Source organism: Oncorhynchus tshawytscha, linkage group LG07 (genome assembly GCF_018296145.1).
Source record: "Oncorhynchus tshawytscha isolate Ot180627B linkage group LG07, Otsh_v2.0, whole genome shotgun sequence".
Classification (NCBI taxonomy): domain Eukaryota; kingdom Metazoa; phylum Chordata; class Actinopteri; order Salmoniformes; family Salmonidae; genus Oncorhynchus; species Oncorhynchus tshawytscha.
This window is the reverse complement of record NC_056435.1, coordinates 31,173,756-31,193,182: the sequence shown is the minus strand read 5'-3', so window position 1 is coordinate 31,193,182 and position 19,427 is coordinate 31,173,756. Positions and strand designations below refer to the sequence as shown.

Here is a 19,427-nt window from a genome sequence, read left to right as displayed (position 1 = left end):
GAGAATGTGGTTCTGGTCAGATGAGATGTAGTCGTTGTTTGTGTGCATCTGTAAGTTGTTGTATTTGTTTTTATAAAAAATTCAGTTTTTAAAAAACATTCGATTTTACTGTCTGTCCCTCAGTTGTATGTCACCATCTTGAAAATCACTCATTACATAGATATGCAAGGACCTTGAGCATTCCCCCCAGTGGCAAACTGTTATCGAGGGAGGAGTCTATATTAAATACAATTATTAGCTTCCCTTTAGTATGTCATTACTTTGAGGATTCTATTGATTCTTTGGTGTGTCTAAATCCAAAGTGTCACTTCGTGTTACTCAATTTATAACAAGATGGTGCCAATAGACATGGTCACCCTATTTCTAGCTCCTAGCCAACTTTGCAGTATTCTTTTAAATGTTTGTATTATTTCTTACATGATTTGCTCAGAAATTTCCTTGTATTATTACCTACAGCCGGAAAATACTTTTGGACATTAGATTGGCGGTCACTCACCAGAAATTCAAGCAAAAATGTTACTTCCCTGACCAGGGTCCTTTGTTTGAACTTCCAGAGGCAGTTTTATTCATCACGGTGCCTGCACCAAAACGCTGATGCCAAAGACAGTGAAGAACAAGTGGGGCCGTAGTCAAACTCAAGCTGTGTGCATACCATCCACCACTTCTGAATATATCACTCGCTAACGTTCAGTCCCAGGACAATAAAGTAGATGAGCTGAGAGCGAGGATCTCCTTCCGGAGAGACATCAGGGATTGTAACATACTTTGGACTATGTGCAAACTGTAAACCACATATCGCATAAATCGTATTTATTGTATCTGGGGACTTAAATAAAGGAAATCTGAGGAAAATGCTACTGAAATTCTATCAACACATCTCCTGTGCTACACACACACATCACACATTCTTGATCAGTGCCCTCCCTTCAGCAAATCAGATCATGCCTCCATTCTGCTCCTCCCCACCTATAGTCAGAAACTTAAACAGGCAGCACCCTTTGTAAGGACTGTTCAACGTTGGTCTAACCAATCGGAATCCATGATTGCACCTGGTGTATTCTACTCTTCTTACTCTCAATAGTAAGTTGAGGCCCCGATTGAGTGGCCGTGGCCCTAAGAGACCGCTTATGTCGCTTATGCCTGGAACAGGCTCTGCTCATACAGTATGAGGGTGCAGACAATTGGGAGCTGCTAGCATCTCTCTGAATAAAGCTGTGTTGCTGACTGTAAGATAATGCAGCATTCTGTGCTGCTTAATAGTGTCCATTATCCATAATCACATCCTCCTTTGATCTAAGCTCAGCCACTTCATTCCTTCCCTCAATGCTGCCCACACCCATCTCATCTCATCCTGGAGAGTGGGCATGGCAAGGGAGGACACTGTTGCCCTATATGTCATTAAATGGCAGTGTGAACACTGAAGATCTGTCCTCTGTGCCCGGTGGTCTTCATCACTTTGGGAGGCTTGTCTTGCCATTTACTCCCATATGTCCTCTTCCTGGTTTCCAAAATCTTTCATCTGTGGTTTTTTAGGGCTGTTTGCTCCTCAAAGGCTTTTTGCAGCAATAATAGGAGACTAAAGGGGCAGATTTTAATTACGCTCTTATAATTGCTTTTGCAGCATCTCAGCCTCTGTAGTTAATATCTCTCCACTCCATCTCTCTTTATCACAATCTACACTGTGCCTACACCTACACTCAAACTGATATAATGCATCATTTACCATAATGTCATAATGTAAAACATATCTTTCCATCTGCCCCGCGTTACATGTTTTCATTTTAGTCATATGGAATTATGCTAAACACCGTCTTTGTTGTCGAAGTAAATGCTTAAGGTTTGAAATGAATATATTATTGCAGAGCCTGTTTTTACTATATATGATGTAACATACAAATAATGACACAAGGTCTGGAAATGGTATAAAAAATATGAGGAAAAAAGTATTTTATTTTTGCTTGCTCCTCAATATACAACATACAGTATTTGCGTGTGTAAAACACAACAAACTCAGTGATCGTTGAATGATTCTAGCAAAATCAAAAATAATATTCTGAGAATTTAAAAAGCTTTGTGTCTACTTACCTAGTTATTAAACATTCATATTTCTATTGCTGGTTTATGGTATTTTCTCTGCAAACTTAAGTTCTTAATAAAAAATTACTGTTTGTTAATGTCAAAAAAGTCATTCAAATGATAGTTGATACAACATTACAGAACAATTGCTAACATTATTCAATAGACAGTATATCAAGTCTAAACTTACTTTGTCAGCTTATATTGTAGTCCATAAACAAATTGGTTTATATATTGCATTGTACAACAGTTAACACTTAAACTGTTTTATGAGAAAAAAAACATTGTATTCTCTAAGAATACTTCCAGAGAAAGAAATCAAAATGGATCCAATTCCAGCTCCAGCAAGTTGATCCAGACTGAATCCATGACAATACCCATGCTATGATATCAAAACAAGTACTCAAAATAAAGCACAATGACTACCAAGTCCTGGGAGCTAAACAAAGCTGCCATATTGACTGTCAAAAAGGGGGCAAGAGGAGAAAGGCAACACACTATACTAAAAAGTCTGAAATATCTGTCTGTTCTTCGCCTCAAATGAGCAAAGCAGAAAACTTCAAAAAAATATTTCATATTACTGTCACACAAAGAAGCAAAATAAGTGACTTTGTGCTCCTAAGATGTGTTATTTCTGGTTTACCCCACATGTAGTGGCTTTCACCACATGTAGTAGCTCCGTGTTGTGTCCACCTGGCCTGGTTTGGTCTCTGATGAGGAGGAAACCTCTTTCTCCTTCTCACTGTCCGCCTCCCACAGGTTGATGAGGGGAGGGTAGAGTTCATTGAGGGGGATGGAAGATGTTTTCTGCATGTACTTTTTCAGGGAGTGATTGTAGTTTTTCCTCTTCCACCTCTTGGAAATGTACACAGCCATAGAGGCCAGGCTGATGATGCCGAATATGGTACCCATGACCGCTGCGAGAGCGGTGTTAGTGCCTTGGTCAGATATCTCCACAGTGAAGGCAGCGTGCTTCGTTGTGACATTGACACAGGACTTCTGTGTCTGCTGGTGGATGTTGGAGACGGTGAGACATACCTCATACTCGGTGGAGGGCTGTAGGTGTGTGAGGTTATACTCATGGACATCCACTGGGACCCTGGCTGTGTAGGTGATGTGAGGGTTGTCTATCTTCATTGTGGCAGATGACCACTTGAGGTTGGAGGTCATGACATTGGAGTTGACCTTCCAGGAAACCAGAATGGAGTGGGACTCAGTCTTCTTCACGTACACTTTCATCAACTGGGTGCTGTCTAAGAGAGTACCATTCACCCTAATAGCAGTCACCCGAGTGTCCGCCCCCTCAGCATTCTGAGCCACACAGGTATACCTGCCAGAGTCCTCGACCTGGATTTGAGAGATACGCAGTGTTCCCTCGCTACTGAGGCTGTATTTATCAGACAGGGTTTCCACCATCACCTTGTTCCCTACAGGTGTGACCCAGTAGATATCTGGCTCAGGCTGCGACATGGCACGGCAGTCCAGGTCCACAGTCATGCCTATGTCCAGGTTCAGGTGGTTGGCAAAGCTGTCGTGGGAGATCATGGGCAGGCACTGCTCTGCTGAGTCCTGCTGGAGCAACTCCCTCACATGCTGACCTCTGACCTCGACTGGAAGAGCACAGAACATGGAGAGGGGTTCCATGAAGCGGATGCTGGTCTTGTTGGAGCTCATCCACTGGATGACGCAGTCACATCGCAGGGGGTTGCTGTGGATGCTGATCTCACGCAAGTTGGGCAGGGAGTCCACAGTGGACTGGTAGAGGGCGTTAAGGGCATTGTTGTTCAACATGAGGCTCTCCAGGGCAGGGACGTCACGGAAAGCCTGGCGGTTCACGTAGGAAAATTTGGGGTTATTAGTAGCCTCCAGCTTGGTAAGCTCAGGGAGGTTATCGACGGCAAAGCGGTCAACGGAGACCAGCTCCCCCATGTTGTTTATGCCCAGCTCTTTCAGCCTCAGCATGTTCTTAAAGTCCCCCTCTTGGATTTTGTGCACAGGGTTTTTGTTCAAGTCCAAGAACTTGAGGTTAGGTAGTTTCTGAAGGGCATTCTGAGGAACTCTAATTAGCTTATTGTCATAGAAGGAGAGACTCTCTAGGTTGTCCAGTCCCACAAAGGCATTTCCAGGGACGTCTGTTAAATCCATTCCAGCCAGAACCAAGCTCCTCAGGTTTACAAGCGGCTTGAAGTTAAAGTCCAGGATGCCAACAACAGGATTTTCCCCGATCATGAGGATCTCAAGGTTGGGCGTTGACTCAAACCAGCGACTGTCAATGGCCTTGAGCCTGTTGGAGTTGAGATGGAGCCTGAGCAGATTGTGCAGACCAGAGAGGGCGTTTGGGGAGATTATGTTGATCTGGTTATGGTTGATGTAGAGCTCTTGCAGGTTGCTGAGGTCCTGTAGGCAGTAGTCAGGCATTTCAGTAATCTGGTTCTCCTCAAGGTGCAGTGTGGTGAGCTGGGACATGTTGGTGAGGCCCACATCGTGGATGCTGCTGAAGTTGTTCTGAGACAGGTCCAGCTCGGTCAGGTTGAAGAGCTGCTCCAGCTCTTCACTGGTTCTGGCGATGTAATTGCTCTGCAGGAGGAGCACCTGAGTGTCGCTGGACAAGTTGCCTGGAATGCGTGTGAGACGGAGGTCGTTACAGTCCACCGTCGTGGCTTCTCTGTAGGTAGATTGGGGGGTGAACCAGGGTCGGATCTCACACACACACAGCTGGGGACACTCATTATCTCTCTGGATGGAGGATAGACCAATGGATGCCAGAATCAGGCCAGCCAACAACTGCCCTAGTAGACAGTAGATGAATCTCCCTCTAGCCATGCTGTCTGTCTGTGTTCACCGGTCCAAACCCACAGAGGGTTGGACACCAGAAAAGGTTGATGACCTTGGCAGGAGCTGTGTTATTGTCATTAACCAGAGGTTTTGCTGACTTGTAGTTGTATCCCTGTAAAATGGTCCAGGTGGGAAAGATGTGCAGGGGGTTCCAGTGAAACAGTCCCTGAGTTACAGTGAGCCTCCCACTGTTCAGAGTGTTTCTTTCATCAAAACCTCAGGACTGCACGGTGAGTCTGTAAAACAAAGACAAAAAAGACTATGGGTTACTGTACAGTTTAGTTTAATGCATGGATAACCAGGAACACATACAGTTGAAGTAGAAAAATTACATACACTTTAGCCAAATACATTTAATACAAATTCCTGACATTTAGTAAAAATTCCCTGTCTTAGGTCAGTTAGGATCACCACTTTATTTTAAGAATGTGAAATGTCAGAATAATAGTGGAGAGAATGATTTATTTCAGATTTGATTTCTTTCATCACAAACCCAGGGGGTCAGAAGTTTACATGCACTCAATTAGTATTTGGTAGCATTGCCTTTAAATTGTTTAACTTGGGTCAAACCTTTCAGGTAGCCTTCACCAAGCTTCCCACAATAAGTTGGGTGAATTTTGTCTCATTCGTCCTGATAGAGCTGGTGTAACTGAGTCAGGTTTGTAAGGCCTCCTTGCTCGCACACGCCTTTTCAGTTCTGCCCACAAATTTTCTATGCGGTTGAGGTCAGGGCTTTGTGATGACAACTCCAATACCTTGACTTTGTTGCCCTTAAGCAATTTTGCCACAACTTTATGCTTTATTTGTGACCAAGCTTTAACTGATGATGTCTTGAGATGTTGCTTCAATATATCCACATAATTTTGCTTCGTCATGATGCCATCTATTTTGTGAAGTGCACCAGTCCCTCCTGCAGCAAAGCACCCCACAACATGATGCTGCCACCCCTGTGCTTCACAGTTGGGATACTGTTCTTCGGCTTGCAAGCCTCCCCTTTTTTACTCCAAACATAATGATGGTCATTATGGCCAAACAGTTCTATTTTTGTTTCATCAGACCAGAGGACATTTCTCCAAAAAGTACGATCTTTGTCCCCATGTGCAGTTGCAAACCTTAGTCTGGCTTTTTTTATGGCGGTTTTGGAGCAGTGGCTTCTTCCTTGCTGAGCGGCCTTTCAGGTTGTGCTGATATAGGACTCGTTTTACTGTGGATATAGATACTTTTGTACCTGTTTCCTCCAGAATTTTCACAACGTCCTTTGCTGTTGTTGCACTTTTCGCACCCAAGTTCATTCATCTCTAGGAGACAGAATGCATCTCCTTCCTGAGCGATATGACAACTGAGTGGTCCCATGGTGTTTATTGTGTACTATTGTTTCTACAGATGAACATGGTACCTTCAGGCGTTTGGAAACTGCTCCCAAGGATAAACCAGACTTGTTGAGGTCTACAATTTTTTTTCTGAGGTCTTGGCTGATATTTTTAGTTTTCCCATGATGTCAAGCAAAGAGGCACTGAGTTTGAAGGTCGGCCTTGAAATACATCCACAGGTACAACTCCAATTGACTCAAATTATGTCAATTAGCCTATCAGAATCTTCTAAAGCCATGACATAATTTTATGGAATTTTCCAAGCTGTTTAAAGGCACAGTCAACTTAGTGTATGTAAACTTCTGACCCACTGGAATTGTGATACAGTGAATTATAAGTGAAATAATCTGTCTGTAAACAATTGTTGGAAATATTCATTGTGTCATGCACAAAGTAGATGTCCTTACTGACTTGCCAAAAACTATAGTTTGCTAACAATAAATGTGTGGAGTAGTTGAAAAACAAGTTGTAATGACTCCAACCTAAGTGTATGTAAACTTCCGACTTCAACTGCATAGCATAAACAATTTGATTTATGAGACAGGGAGTTGGTGAAAAGTAGTGTCTGGGGTAAATGTAAGGGTAAAAATACGTCTAGTCATATCATGTTAACCAGAAGTGACATGTCAGCCATGTTAAATAGAACATGAATGTAACACAGCTCATGATGATGTTGAGAGCAAACCTTCTGTTTGGCTGTCGTTTACATCTTCATCTCCCTGAGAGATTGTTAATGTGAATTATGCGGCATCATCAGTTGAGGAAAAATGCTAAATCAGATCCTTATAATGCAGGCACAATTAAAATAAAAAATAAAAAACTTGTATATACTTGGACACAGATCAAATTCACTTGAGTGCTTTCATCTATCCAACAGGCCCATCAGCAATAGATCATTAGCGTCTCCGCACATCATTAAATACTCTGAGATATGTCCGTATTCTCCATGCCTCTGAAGAAAATAAATGATGGCAAAAATATTATTTTGTAAAAAAGCATCACACTTCTCCTCAGCCTCAACTGTCAGTTATTCATCCAGAACTACTTTTGTCCAAGGACAGGAATTTCAGGAGAAGGACTTGTAAATCCAGAATCTAGTCTTGTGAGGAGCAGAACAGGAGCACTGGCATCTGCCATACCATACAGTGCTGACTAACAAATAGGCCACAATACTATTAAACCTCAAGTTAATATGTGATATCAATTAACATTGACTTTAATTGTGGTAACGTTCTTGAACATAATGATTTCACTGACAATTGAGTTGGTTCCTAGGCTTTTGCTCCCATCACTAAAGAGTGTTAGTGATTTTGCAGAGGAGAGGCAAGCACATATGCCCACTTGAGCAACTACAAGGTTCTGTAATTGAGTTCTGAATGTGGCAAGTGGAAATCAATAAGCACTGATTCCTCCCTGTAACTACCGGAACATTCAGACCATTTGAAATAGTGCTTAACTCTTTGAGTACCAACCTGTTCTGTATGTGTAGTAAAAGTATATAATGTAGATGGGCTAGCTGGCTCTAACATGGTGGAATCCTGTAGGGCATTATAATCTGAGCAACACTTAAGAAACCCCGTAACCTAACTAGGTGAATGTACTGAAGGAGGTATCAATCTCAGTGAGTGAGTACTGCATTGCCATAGGCCTTCTTAACCTAACAAAGTCTGTGGTCAACACTCGCTAATAGGCTTTGGAACTAAAGAGCTGACTAATTCATCTGAGTGCAAAACTGCTTGGCAACAGAACAAGGGTGACATGAAACAAGTTTGAGCTCTTCCTGCACAGGGGATTTTTCTCCTGGGCCAGGGTGAAATAAGGGTAATACAGACATGTTCCTGAAGCTAAAGCAGAATAAGTGAGTGGTTAGTTAGAGGTGGAGATCAAATCCAAGGAAATGGAACAGTTGAAACCCTCAGGAGAGATTTTTGATTTATTTTATTAACCTTTATTTAACTTCGCAAGTAAGAAAAAAACATTATTTACAATGATGGCTTAGGAACAGTGGGTTAACGGCCTTGTTCAGGGGCAGAACGAGAGATTTTTACCTTGTTAACTCTGGGATTCGATCTAGCAACCTTTCGGTTACCCAACACTCTAACCACTAGGCTACCTGCCGCCCCGAGATACAGTTCAGTGTCTAACTACTTTAATTAAAAACAACTGTAGCCGATCTAATCATGTTATTCACGGACTATTCACAGAAAAACAACATATTCAAATCATTCTGTTGAAATGTAAGAAAACTGCTTATTATTGGACCCTTATGTCATTGCACTAATGATTTTAATGCACTACAGCATGATAGTAGTCTATGTATTCTGAACACACCGTTTGAGACAAAGGTTGAGCCAGAACAGAGAGTCCTCCGACAGCCATTACTGATAGGCTTAAATAGGCTTAGAAGTAGCCCACAATGCCTCAAAAACACATAAAAGTGACAAAGTTATGCAAGTTATTAAATCCTGAAGTTTAAGGCAATAAATATGGAGCCTAAAAGGTTTCACAAGCTAAAGGATTGCCATTGATACCATTGGTTTAAATCTGATATTTCATTTTACTCCTACTGTAGTTATGCATTCTCTCATAATGCCTTCATTTATCACAATGGGGTTAATCTGAGATTCTGTTCATGACTCCGAACGACCTTAGAGATGGGACCATTTCATTGTGAGAGGTGACATTTAAGAGGCCATCATTTCATGTAAGTCTTTGTATTCCAGACAAGGGCTTCAGTTTAAATATTATCTAAAAGGTCTAAGCCAAAGATTAAACACATACACATTTTTGTTTCTTTTACTCTCGTAGCTTCCCTGACAACAGTTGAAACCAATGAAAACAAAACAAATATTGTTGTGTCCACTTATCTCTGTCAGACCGAGATAAGTGTCATTAAACATGTACAAGTATCAATATGGTTATATTGGAAACAGTTTAGTTTTATAAGGCAGGTGGGGTGGGCGGGGGAGGGGGCACATTTAAGAAATGTATATGAACGTTTAAGTGATGTGGGTGTATCATTACTGCCTGGAACCATGACAATACAGCTGAAGAGAGCTTGTGAACTTGGCCAATGCTGTGTTAATAAAGAGCTGTAGAGCCACGTTGACACTACCCTGAAACAGCCCTGACCGTGTTCTCCTGACCCAGAGGGCTCAGAGCCAGAGGAAACTCAGCCTTGAAACCTGGCCTCCACGGCCACACAGCAGGGAGGAAGAAAACAACACTACATGGAAGTAAAGAAAGAGAAAGCTATTCAGTTTGAATCACGACAGCCTTTGTATCTTTCAATGGGGGTACTTAACCTAAATACAGCAGTCACAGTTAATACTATGTGATCCTATGGGTAAGTGATTTGAAGATCACAATTTTCTGTGATATTGTAGTACAGCCTGAAATGTGTATGTGCATGAATTCATATGGGTACAAAGCTACTTCAGCACATGATATGTAAGTGCAAAATTCCTTGGTATACATGATTCTTGGGCATCAGTGGTTACTGGTACGCACAGTAGTCGTAGCTTGTCTGCTATGAGCCAAAATGGCATATGACAACCATGAAAAGGACTATCCAGAAAACTCTCTGTCCTTTGTCAAGAACACATACTACTTCTACCTTGGTGCACCTGCTACAACATGTAATATCTGCTAAACTGTGTACACGACCAATACACTTTGATTTGATTTGAATGCCAACTCGCAAAACAGTGTCAATCAAAAATATGTTTTCAACACCAAGTTATTGCAGTCAATGTTACAGTATGCTATTCTGTTTCGTGTGAACGTTTCCATCTTGGCTTTCATCTGATGTACTCCATTTTAAATATAAAGAGACTGCGACAAAATAATGACGTTCATGGTCTGACTGTGTGTCTTTGAATGGGTGGTAATGGAAATAAGGGTGTTCTTGAATGGATGGTAAAACTAAACAAAAGTATGTATGGGAAAATTCAACATTTACAGTGTATACAATACTTCAATCAAACCCCAAGAGGACAACTGCACAGTAAATATCTGGTACATAGACACTCAGACTACACATAATAGACACACAACACAGAGCTTAAAAAAAAAAATCAAATGTTAGCTGTACTCTTGTTATATAGTTACACATTACAATACAAATCTGTGTAATCAAATAGAAGAGACTGTGCTGGAAAATCTAATGGTTCACTTCACTACAGTACCTCTAGTTGTCAGATAAAACTGAATCATGCAAAGAATACATGAATACAAATTGACAATTGAGAAATATTTGAGTTACAGGATTCTTTTTGAATGCTGATGGTTAAGGATTTGCTTGTTCCCAGGTCGTTGATATGTAATGAGGAGTGAAATCCATTTTTCCATGAGAAGGGTGTTTACTTTCAATCCTGTGTACACAGTGCATATTACTCACAGAGATGTGAGCAATAGAAGACATGAAATCCCATCCCGTAATTCTGACATCTAAATAAACAAGATAAGGCTTCCCTTAGGGACAATCAAATTTAAGTCAATTCTCCACCATCACCAATCCCTCGAGAACTCCCTCTAAACCAAGTGAATAAACTAATTCCACAGAGGGCCGAGTGTCTGCGGGTTTTCGCTGCCTTCCTTGTACTTGATTGATGAATTAAGGTCAATAATTAGTAAGGAACTCCCCACACCTGATTATCTAGGGCTTAATTGAAAGGAAGAAATAAAAACCTGCAGACACAAGGCCCTCCATGTAATAAGTTTGACACCCCTGATCTAAATGGACACTCACGCTCAAATAAATGTTTTTAAATATTCAGATGTAACCTTTACTGAACTAGGCAAGTCAGTTAAGAAAAAATTCTTATTTACAATGATGGCCTATCCGGGCCGGTTTGTGCGCTGCCCTATGGGACTCCCAATCACGGCCGGATGTGATACTGCCTGGATTCAAACCAGGGACTGTAGTGACGCCTCTTACACTGAGATGCAGTGCCTTAGACCATTGCGCCAGTTGGGAGTCCTATGCTAACTCTATAATTGAGTAACAATGAGCAATACAAAATGAGAAAGTAGATTTTCAACACACTCGTTCATTTGAGTAGTGTAAACATGAAGTCAAAGACAACGAAAAGTGTTGATAAGCCCTGAGGCACTCGAGGGGCAGGCTTGAAGGGTGCTCAGAATCCATTATTCTGATTCCTAAAAGCCCATGGACATTTACACCTCCGTAAGAGTCTGGTGGGCTGGGATTGGGAAAGGAAATTGGTAGCTAGCACAGAGAAGATTTTTAAGAACAGTAAGTATTAAAATAACTATATTCCCCTGAAAGGGTGGGAGAGGTGAAATAAGTTACATACAGGAGAGTTTGGGAGGGAAGTATGTTGTACAGTATGATACGAGGAGCAGAATCAACTGGCTGGCTCAAGTTATGTCCTGCATTAAATGGTTCAGCCTCTTCATGTCCTGTCAACATGAGAAGATGCATGTTGATTATAGGCTAGATTAGAATATGACAAATATTAATATTGTACATCTCTGTAGTCATAAGATATCTGTGAGAGAGGTGTGTTGAGTCTTTCCGGTATTAAGAACACTGTAAAATGAAGCGTTACCTGAAATGTATGCTCGTATTTGTAGCCTGTGTCCTTCGCACTGAGAAAATAGAACAGTAATGTCCCACCACTAAGCCTGGGGTGTTTGGGCCCCTAAGCCCACTGTAAAATTTCCATTCTGCACAGAATGATTTCTTCAGCTGATTATGAGGACAGAATTAGTTGAACAGCTGCTGAGCCTGTGCCATGCCTTATCTCTGAGATCCACACAAAGACTAATGTGTTGCAACACCCTCCACCCACCCCTCCCCATCCCTACCCAGCCCCCTATCCCCAGCCCCAGCCCCAAGGGAACTCCCTTCTCCATGGTGGAGAGCATTGTGGCTTTCTCAGCGACTCCTAACAACCCTGCCTGGTGGACAGACACACGCACCCTATTAGCAGGCCTTTGTCACAGAGTGTTCTCACAGTAAAGTGTGTGTGTGTGTGTGTGTGTGTGTGTGTGTGTGTGTGTGTGTGTGTGTGTGTGTGTGTGTGTGTGTGTGTGTGTGTGTGTGTGTGTGTGTGTGTGTGTGTGTGTGTGTGTGTGTGTGTGGGGGTGTGGGAAAGGGAAAGGGAAAGGGGGAAGGGTTATACCCCCAGGGTAGACAGAAGAAAAGGCCAGACCCCTCATCAGGCACCTTGCCACTCTTCTGCCCCTCCTCTAATACTTTGTTCTTTGATTTTTGATAAATGGATTTGCCCGCTGTTCACTGTCAGTTCTGGTCTTGGATTGTAACTTGACATATCACATGGGGCTCACAACAAGGTCAAGTGTTGTGTCTTTAGCATTACTCATCTCTTTATTTGAACTGCTGTAAGAAAAAGGTCATCCTCAACACTTTATTTTTCAGTCTAGACTCTGACAGCCTATGCCATACTGCCAACACTGACTGAGGCTCAGTAGGCAAAGTGATGACTTGACAATTCTAGCATAGGCAACTTGAAACCACAGCAATGAGTGACATTGTATAAAACAATGAAAGTCTGTAGCTAAGTGATAACAAATGACAACTTTAACAGACTGACCGATAACAAATTGGATTCGGTTAGAACTATAATTTTGGATGGTCAGTCCTTGAATCCATAGCTCTGTCTATGAATTTGAGAGTGGTTACATTTCTCCAACCCCATCCCTCAGCTTTTTACCGAAGTATGGGCTGGGATCATCTTTGTTATTGTTTCTACTGTTGATTACTGCTTTAAAACAGTGCCAAAGATACTGCTCCACTACCATAGCCTAGCCTTAGTGTTGACAAAAACTGTTGGTCATACAAAGGGGGAATAAGAAGCCTGTGAGACAATAGTCTTAAGTTAATAACCTCAGCTATTGCATAGGAGCAACAGCTGCAAAACAGCAGACGCGTATATACAATGACAATAGGCTACCCAACTCCCTGCCCCCCTTGTACAACCTGTTCTCACTTAGATATTCTTGAAACATTGAACTTTTTTTTCTCACAGACCGGTTGCCTGTTCGAATTCTGCCGATATAGACTAATGAAATAATCGAGACATCTGCCCACATGCTTTCGCATCTATATTCAAATCACATTTTCCCTACGTTGCGTGCACCACGAGAGCCTACCTACATTTATGCGCAGCGGTGAGCCACACGAGGATCAAAGTTTGTTTCCGAGCACGTTATCTGACGCATTGAGATGTTGAAATTTGTATAATTCTGACTGTGAATGACCGGAACATAATATTACAAGAATAATAGATGCAGATATAAAACAACAGGCAGAGTAGTCTTAATCCTGATCAATTATATAGATCGCCTGATATTACATTATTATAGAAATCGGTTGTCTATTAGTTATTATGTCGTATAAAAGGCTATTGCCTTGGGTCCCTCCACCCCATGCACAGGAAGACATGCCCTGGCAGTGATGCAGTAACGGTAGGTTGTTGGCAAACAAATACAATTTTGTTAGGGAAATGTCCTTCACAGAAAAATTGATACTATGACCCCTGTTTTTTCTGGCCACGTTTAACCTTATTGTGAAGGTAAGTGTCAGACAATCGGTGCACAGCCACGGAGTTCCAGTTTTCATAACATCCACGTCCACCTGTTCTCATACTACTGCAAAATACCTCGAAAGAGCATGGCAGGCTACAAAATAAACAGCTTCCGTTGAATTTATTCTGACTTTGTTCAAACATTAGCCTAATTAAAGCAATAATTGTAAGTATTGGCCTCACCTCGTTGACATGCAATCCCCTCTCTTCTCAGTTGCATCCAGTTTCTTTGGACATCAGTAAGGTTTATGCAAATAGCCTTCACCTCTATGCGTCAACAGCCTACATCCCCAACAAATGCATACAATAAATACACAGATAGCCTGAACGGATTCCTTAAATATGATCATGTACAATTAATCTTCCTCTATTCCATGTGATTCAAGCAGCAACTCAGGTAAGCTAACCTTCGAGCAGAGCATAGTGCAGATTGCAGAGACATCCAAACGCCAACTGAAGCCACATTGACTAGTTGCCTGCTGATATTCTACTCTTCGCCCGTAGCCCACTGCTCCTTCAAGGAAAATATGAAAACAGCACCTGGCGCTGTCCAGACGAGTCAGCTGATTCCTGACTACGCGATTGGCTGCTGGCTGGTGCCTGTCATTCTCGCCCAAGCATAGCACCATCTGTTCGATGATTGTTGTGATGGGGACAAAGGCAGGCGCTAGGGCTGCGCAGTTGGAGAACGAGGGGAGTGGATAGAGAAACGCAAAGGGGGGCACTTTTTCTTGATTTTCCTTGTGAGAATGTCTTCTGCCTGCGGCCCCTCCTTCATCCAGGCTGCATTGCTACGTCTGTTGCCCCAGCTTGACAAGGAGACAATGTGCCTCTTTGTTTTGCGGTCGTTAAGTTGCTCTGATTAAAGTTGTCTAATATGCAACCCATTCTATTTGTTGCTCCACTTGAACTTTGTAACATTGTATACTTTTAACAAATGTCAGCAATAACTGGAGGGGTCTTTTTGTTTGAATAGAGATATATTGCAGACCTTCAGCAAAGTTGAATTGCCTGATTAATTATTGACATTCTCACCTATTTTAGACCAGATAGACAGAACCCTAGGTTCATGGCAAGACCTGAAAAGGATTTAAATCCCAAACCAGATCTTTTCAGGTCTCACTAGGCAATGACTCAGATGTAATGGACCCAAGACATTATTCAGTGTTGTAGTTGCAGCATTAAAATTTGCGCAATAGTGTATGATGGCATCACATTTATCACAGGGGACAGTTTTAGTATGCATCATTGCGTCCTGTGTCAAAAGGTTGGCTGGTCCTCATTAATGTCCTGTAGGTCACTTCATTACTCCCTCTTTGTTTACAAAGCTCTGCTAGGCCTACACAAGCTTCAGACTTGCCTAACTTCGGTGTTGAAGTATAAAAACGTGAGTTACAAAACGCGTTCAGAGGGTTGGTTAACTCTTGAGGTTCCTCAGGTCTCCACTGAATTAGGTCAATTCGCTTTTAGTTTTAATGCAGCTCACTGCTGGAACAATTCACAGATCTTATTAAAATAGGGTTTTAGGCACCAGAACATGTCTCAGTGTAGACTCCTTGTTAAAATAAAGGTGAAATAAAATTTAAAAAATAAAAAATTAATGATGCTGAGAATCCTTTTAGTGAGGGTTGAACCCACATGAACCCACTCCAGGTTCAGGAACACACGAGGCTGTGTGAACCTGCTCATGCAACACAACCCTGTTGCCATGTCTCAAAGTACATGGCAACAAACCAGAGGGGAGCCAAGTGAAAGCTGAAAGGGTTGAAGTGGAAGACCTGCATGAATAATTGCTCCTCCACCTCTATTCTCCATCCATCTCCTGCTCTCTTCACATCCATGTGTTGCTGGAGAGCTTTTCTTTATTAGAACAAGAACTATGCACTCCAAGCAATCCATGTCATTTTGAATACAGTAGACCTAAATGTTTTTTTCTGGTAGACACCCCTTACCCTGCTCTGTAAATGTCAAAAAGGTCCAGTTTATTTTCAAGAAAGTGAGGCTTGATGTCACTTGGACTGCTCTCCTTGAGTGTTCTTCACTTTGAAGCACCTTGATCTCAATGCACTCCACAACATGAGATAGATGAGACATGCACACTCTTGAAATCTAAGGTTCATGACTGGCAAGATTAACTATTCCAAGTCTATGCTCAGTGATTCATTCCAGTTGAAAGTGAACATATCAGGTTGAGACTGAAATCATAACAGGTTTAAAGATTTAATCCTGAACCTAATCTATCCTCGATCTACGATCCCTAGGCATAAAAAGACTTATGTGTTTGTGAACTGATTGACTGGTCAAACATGATATAAAAAGGACTGATACCAAGCCTTTAAAAAATGACCCTGAGCTTTCATCCTTTCTGGAAAGATAAACTAAACCTTTTTAGCTGTAGACCAGAAGGTAGATCTTGCAGACTGTGCAAGACCCATGGCTTCAAAACCTCCCTTGGTGAGGTGACAGGAGAGGTGGGCAGGGAGGAGGCAGGTAGGGAGGAAAGTTCTTATCGACTCCTCCCAGGGCCCTGTTTGTCCGTCCCTGTCCACGGAGAGAGATGAAGACAGATGGCCAACTCTGGCCCTGATAGAGAGAGGCTGCAGTGAAAGCACAGGCTGTCTGGAGCTGGATGGGCAGATGGATTGACCAAATAAGGTAGGGAGGAATGTCAGGAAGAAGGCTCCATCTTGCACCGCTACCTCTTCCAGGTGTATTGTGGTGCTATATGACAGTGGAGCTGCTTTTTGATGATTCATGTCTGTTCATATCGGAAAAATGCAACATTGGGGTGATCATAGGCATCGACTGTTTGTATTTAAAGCAAAATGATGATGTATTGTTACTCATGAGAACTTCACAGCCTTTTCATTGAGGAACTTCTCGAAGGGACATCTCCCACCGGTCATGACAGTAGATCTGAAGGTCTTGTTGTGTAGTTCTTCAAGGTCTTGATACATGGTCCTTGGTGTAGTCAAATGGGCCTATCACACACAAGAGAATATAATGGCGGTAAAGACTATATTGTCTCATTAAGATCACGACACACAGATAGTTGCTCCAGTTGTGATAGACTCTTTGGCAAGCGTGTCCTGCTTTCATTCCAGAGATTTTGTATTCACAGTATCGATGCCGGGTATTGATTCCTCCCATTAACTTGTGCGGTAAACAGTGTGGTTTATCAGGTGTTGTCATCTGCTTCCAGTATGATTCTCTGTGAATACTAAAGTCCACATCGCATAACAAGCGTTAAAGGGGAGATCGGGAGGACAAACAACAAACACATTTGTGCTTGGTGTCTCCGTTTCTAATATCCCTTAATCTCACAAAGGGACAGTCTCTGGAATGGCCAAAAAGCTATCACTCACAGCTGCCAGCTGCAACTGAATGACTGTGATGTTTTATGTGAAATGTTAGGGGGTGTGAGGAGAAAACTAAAACAGTTCAGAATATGGACCATGTAAGGAATACTTATTGGTAACTAATACTGTTTAGGAGTGCGTTGATATATATAGCTGTATCAAGTGAATTTGTTTCCATCAGTTTAACTTCACGTCTGATGATGGACAGTGATAACAGAGAGTGTGATTAATGTGACTGATCGTTACTCATTTCCAGGATGATGTGTCAAGTCGAAGTGAGAGGTGCTGTGGGAGAGTCTGGTCAGACTGTGAGCATGATGCCTGGCCAAAGTGACATGGCATTTAGCCGTGAGTCAGCCAGGAGGTCAGCCTGTCAGGACCACTGACCGTCAGCCATGTACGTGCCTACTGACACTACTTTGAGGAGGCAGCACCAGATGGAGACATTCACTCAGCCTCATATAACTGTTCTACAGAAGTATCAACAGTATCTCTCTTCACACTGCAGCCCTACTGACTGAATGTGATCGAGTGGGAAGGAGCTCAGACACTCCTCGTCTTGGACAAGTCAAACATCGTCCCACTGCAGCACATCGTGACCTTTCTCTCTTTGAACATGATCTTCTCAACATTCACCACAGATCACACTGGTCTTTCCTGCAACAGAGCACAGCCCTGCTCCTCCCAGACTTGTCCAAAGCAAAGGTGGTGGATAAATTAAGATAGTTCACTCAGGTCTACTGAACTGGGTGTGTCTCCCAAAGACACCAATGCATTTGCAGCTGGGCCCGGTGTACTTAATTCACTGACTTTCATTGAACTGAAAAAAGAGAGAGAAAAAACAGGGAGGGGGGTGGTGTCTCACTTCCTCTTTAGTTTCTGTTTAAAGGTCTTTTCTGCTCTGCATAGCTCTGAAGGCTCTTCCAGCCCTTTTCCTACAACAGTCATGCGTCACACCACACTTCTCGCCTCCACTGGCTGATTGAAGTTTGTTCATATTTCACTCGGAGATGAGAATAAGAATGTAGGGCAGGCTTAAGCCAGAGCCTCTGCAGGATATTGAGACCAACTTGTCCTCTTAATCTGCTACCTGAGGCAGAGGTAGTGCAAATTGCAGATATGTTACTGTTAAGTTATTTAATTTCCATTCAACGTCCCATTCTTGCTTGTAATAAAGGATGCAGGATTATGGCAGTTTAGACATAATAGTTTCAAAGCACTGGCCAATAGAAAAGAAGGTTATGTTATCATTTCATCTATTGGAGGAATCCACAGTTGTATACTTCCCCTTAACCAGCACATAAACAATCTGGTGACATTAGTTCCATTTAAAGTCACAGGACTTGAATATGACACATGCTAGATTCACGAGCTCTCATATTCCAGCTGAACACCTATAAAATTAGCATGACAAAAATAATCTGTGAGTGTGTGTTTTCAGAAAGTATTCACACCACTTGACTTTTTCCACATTCCACATGTTCTGTTACAAAGTGAGATTAAAATGGATTTTATCGTTTTTTTGTCAACAAACTACACAAAATACTCTGCAAGGAAAAATAAAACACTAACATATCTTGGTTAGATAAGTATTCAACGCCCTGAGTCAATAAGTGTTAGAATCGCCTTTTGCAGAGATTACAGCTATTACAGGGCCTTTCTGGATAAGTCTCTAAGAGCTTTGCACACCTAGAATGTACAATATTTGCCCATTATTCTGTCAAATTGCTTGTTGATCATCGCTAGACAACCATTTTCAAGTCTTGCCATAGATTTTCAAGCAGATTTAAGTCAAAACTGTAACTCGGCCACTAAGGAACATTCATTGTCTTCTTGGTAAGCAACTCCAGCATAAATGCTGTCTTGTGTTTTAGGTTATTGTCCTGCAAAAAGGTGAATTCATCTCCCAGTGTCTGATGGAGAGCAGCCTAACCCACATTTTACTCTAGGATTTTGCCTGTGCTTAGGTCCAATTCCTTTATCTTTTATCCTGAAAATCTTCCCAGTCCTTAACAATTACAAGAATACCCATAAAATTATGTATCCACTACTACTTGAAAATATGGAGAGTGGAACTCATTTCATATTCAGGACCAAAAAAGTGAGTTGCTTTGCCACATTTTTTTCCATATTACTTTGGTGCCTCGTTGCAAACAGGATGCATATTTTGGAATAGTTTTATTCTGTACAGGCTTCCTTCTTGACACTCTGTC

At 42.0% G+C, this 19,427-nt stretch overlaps 1 protein-coding gene across 2 annotated transcripts; it reads right to left on the bottom strand.

The window, feature by feature from the left end:
* Positions 1-1,918: 1,918 nt before the first annotated feature.
* Positions 1,919-14,480, bottom strand: LOC112254358 (leucine-rich repeat neuronal protein 1-like). 2 transcript variants are annotated; one of them, XM_024426846.1, is made up of 3 exons: positions 14,263-14,480; positions 14,039-14,137; positions 1,919-5,147 (listed from the first exon to the last, which is right to left on the bottom strand). In XM_024426846.1, exon 3 carries the CDS (start codon positions 4,897-4,899, stop codon positions 2,737-2,739), a length of 2,163 nt encoding a protein of 720 aa, XP_024282614.1. In that variant the 5' UTR covers positions 4,900-5,147; positions 14,039-14,137; positions 14,263-14,480; the 3' UTR covers positions 1,919-2,736. The 2 variants fall into 2 exon arrangements, with proteins under 2 accessions (XP_024282614.1, XP_024282613.1); XM_024426845.1 differs by having other exon boundaries at positions 14,039-14,480.
* Positions 14,481-19,427: the final 4,947 nt, after the last annotated feature.

What these genes read in the sequence shown, in the direction of transcription:
- LOC112254358 (XM_024426845.1), bottom strand. Translation starts at nt 4,899, where the DNA reads ATGGCTAGAGGGAGATTCATCTACTGTCTACTAGGGCAGTTGTTGGCT.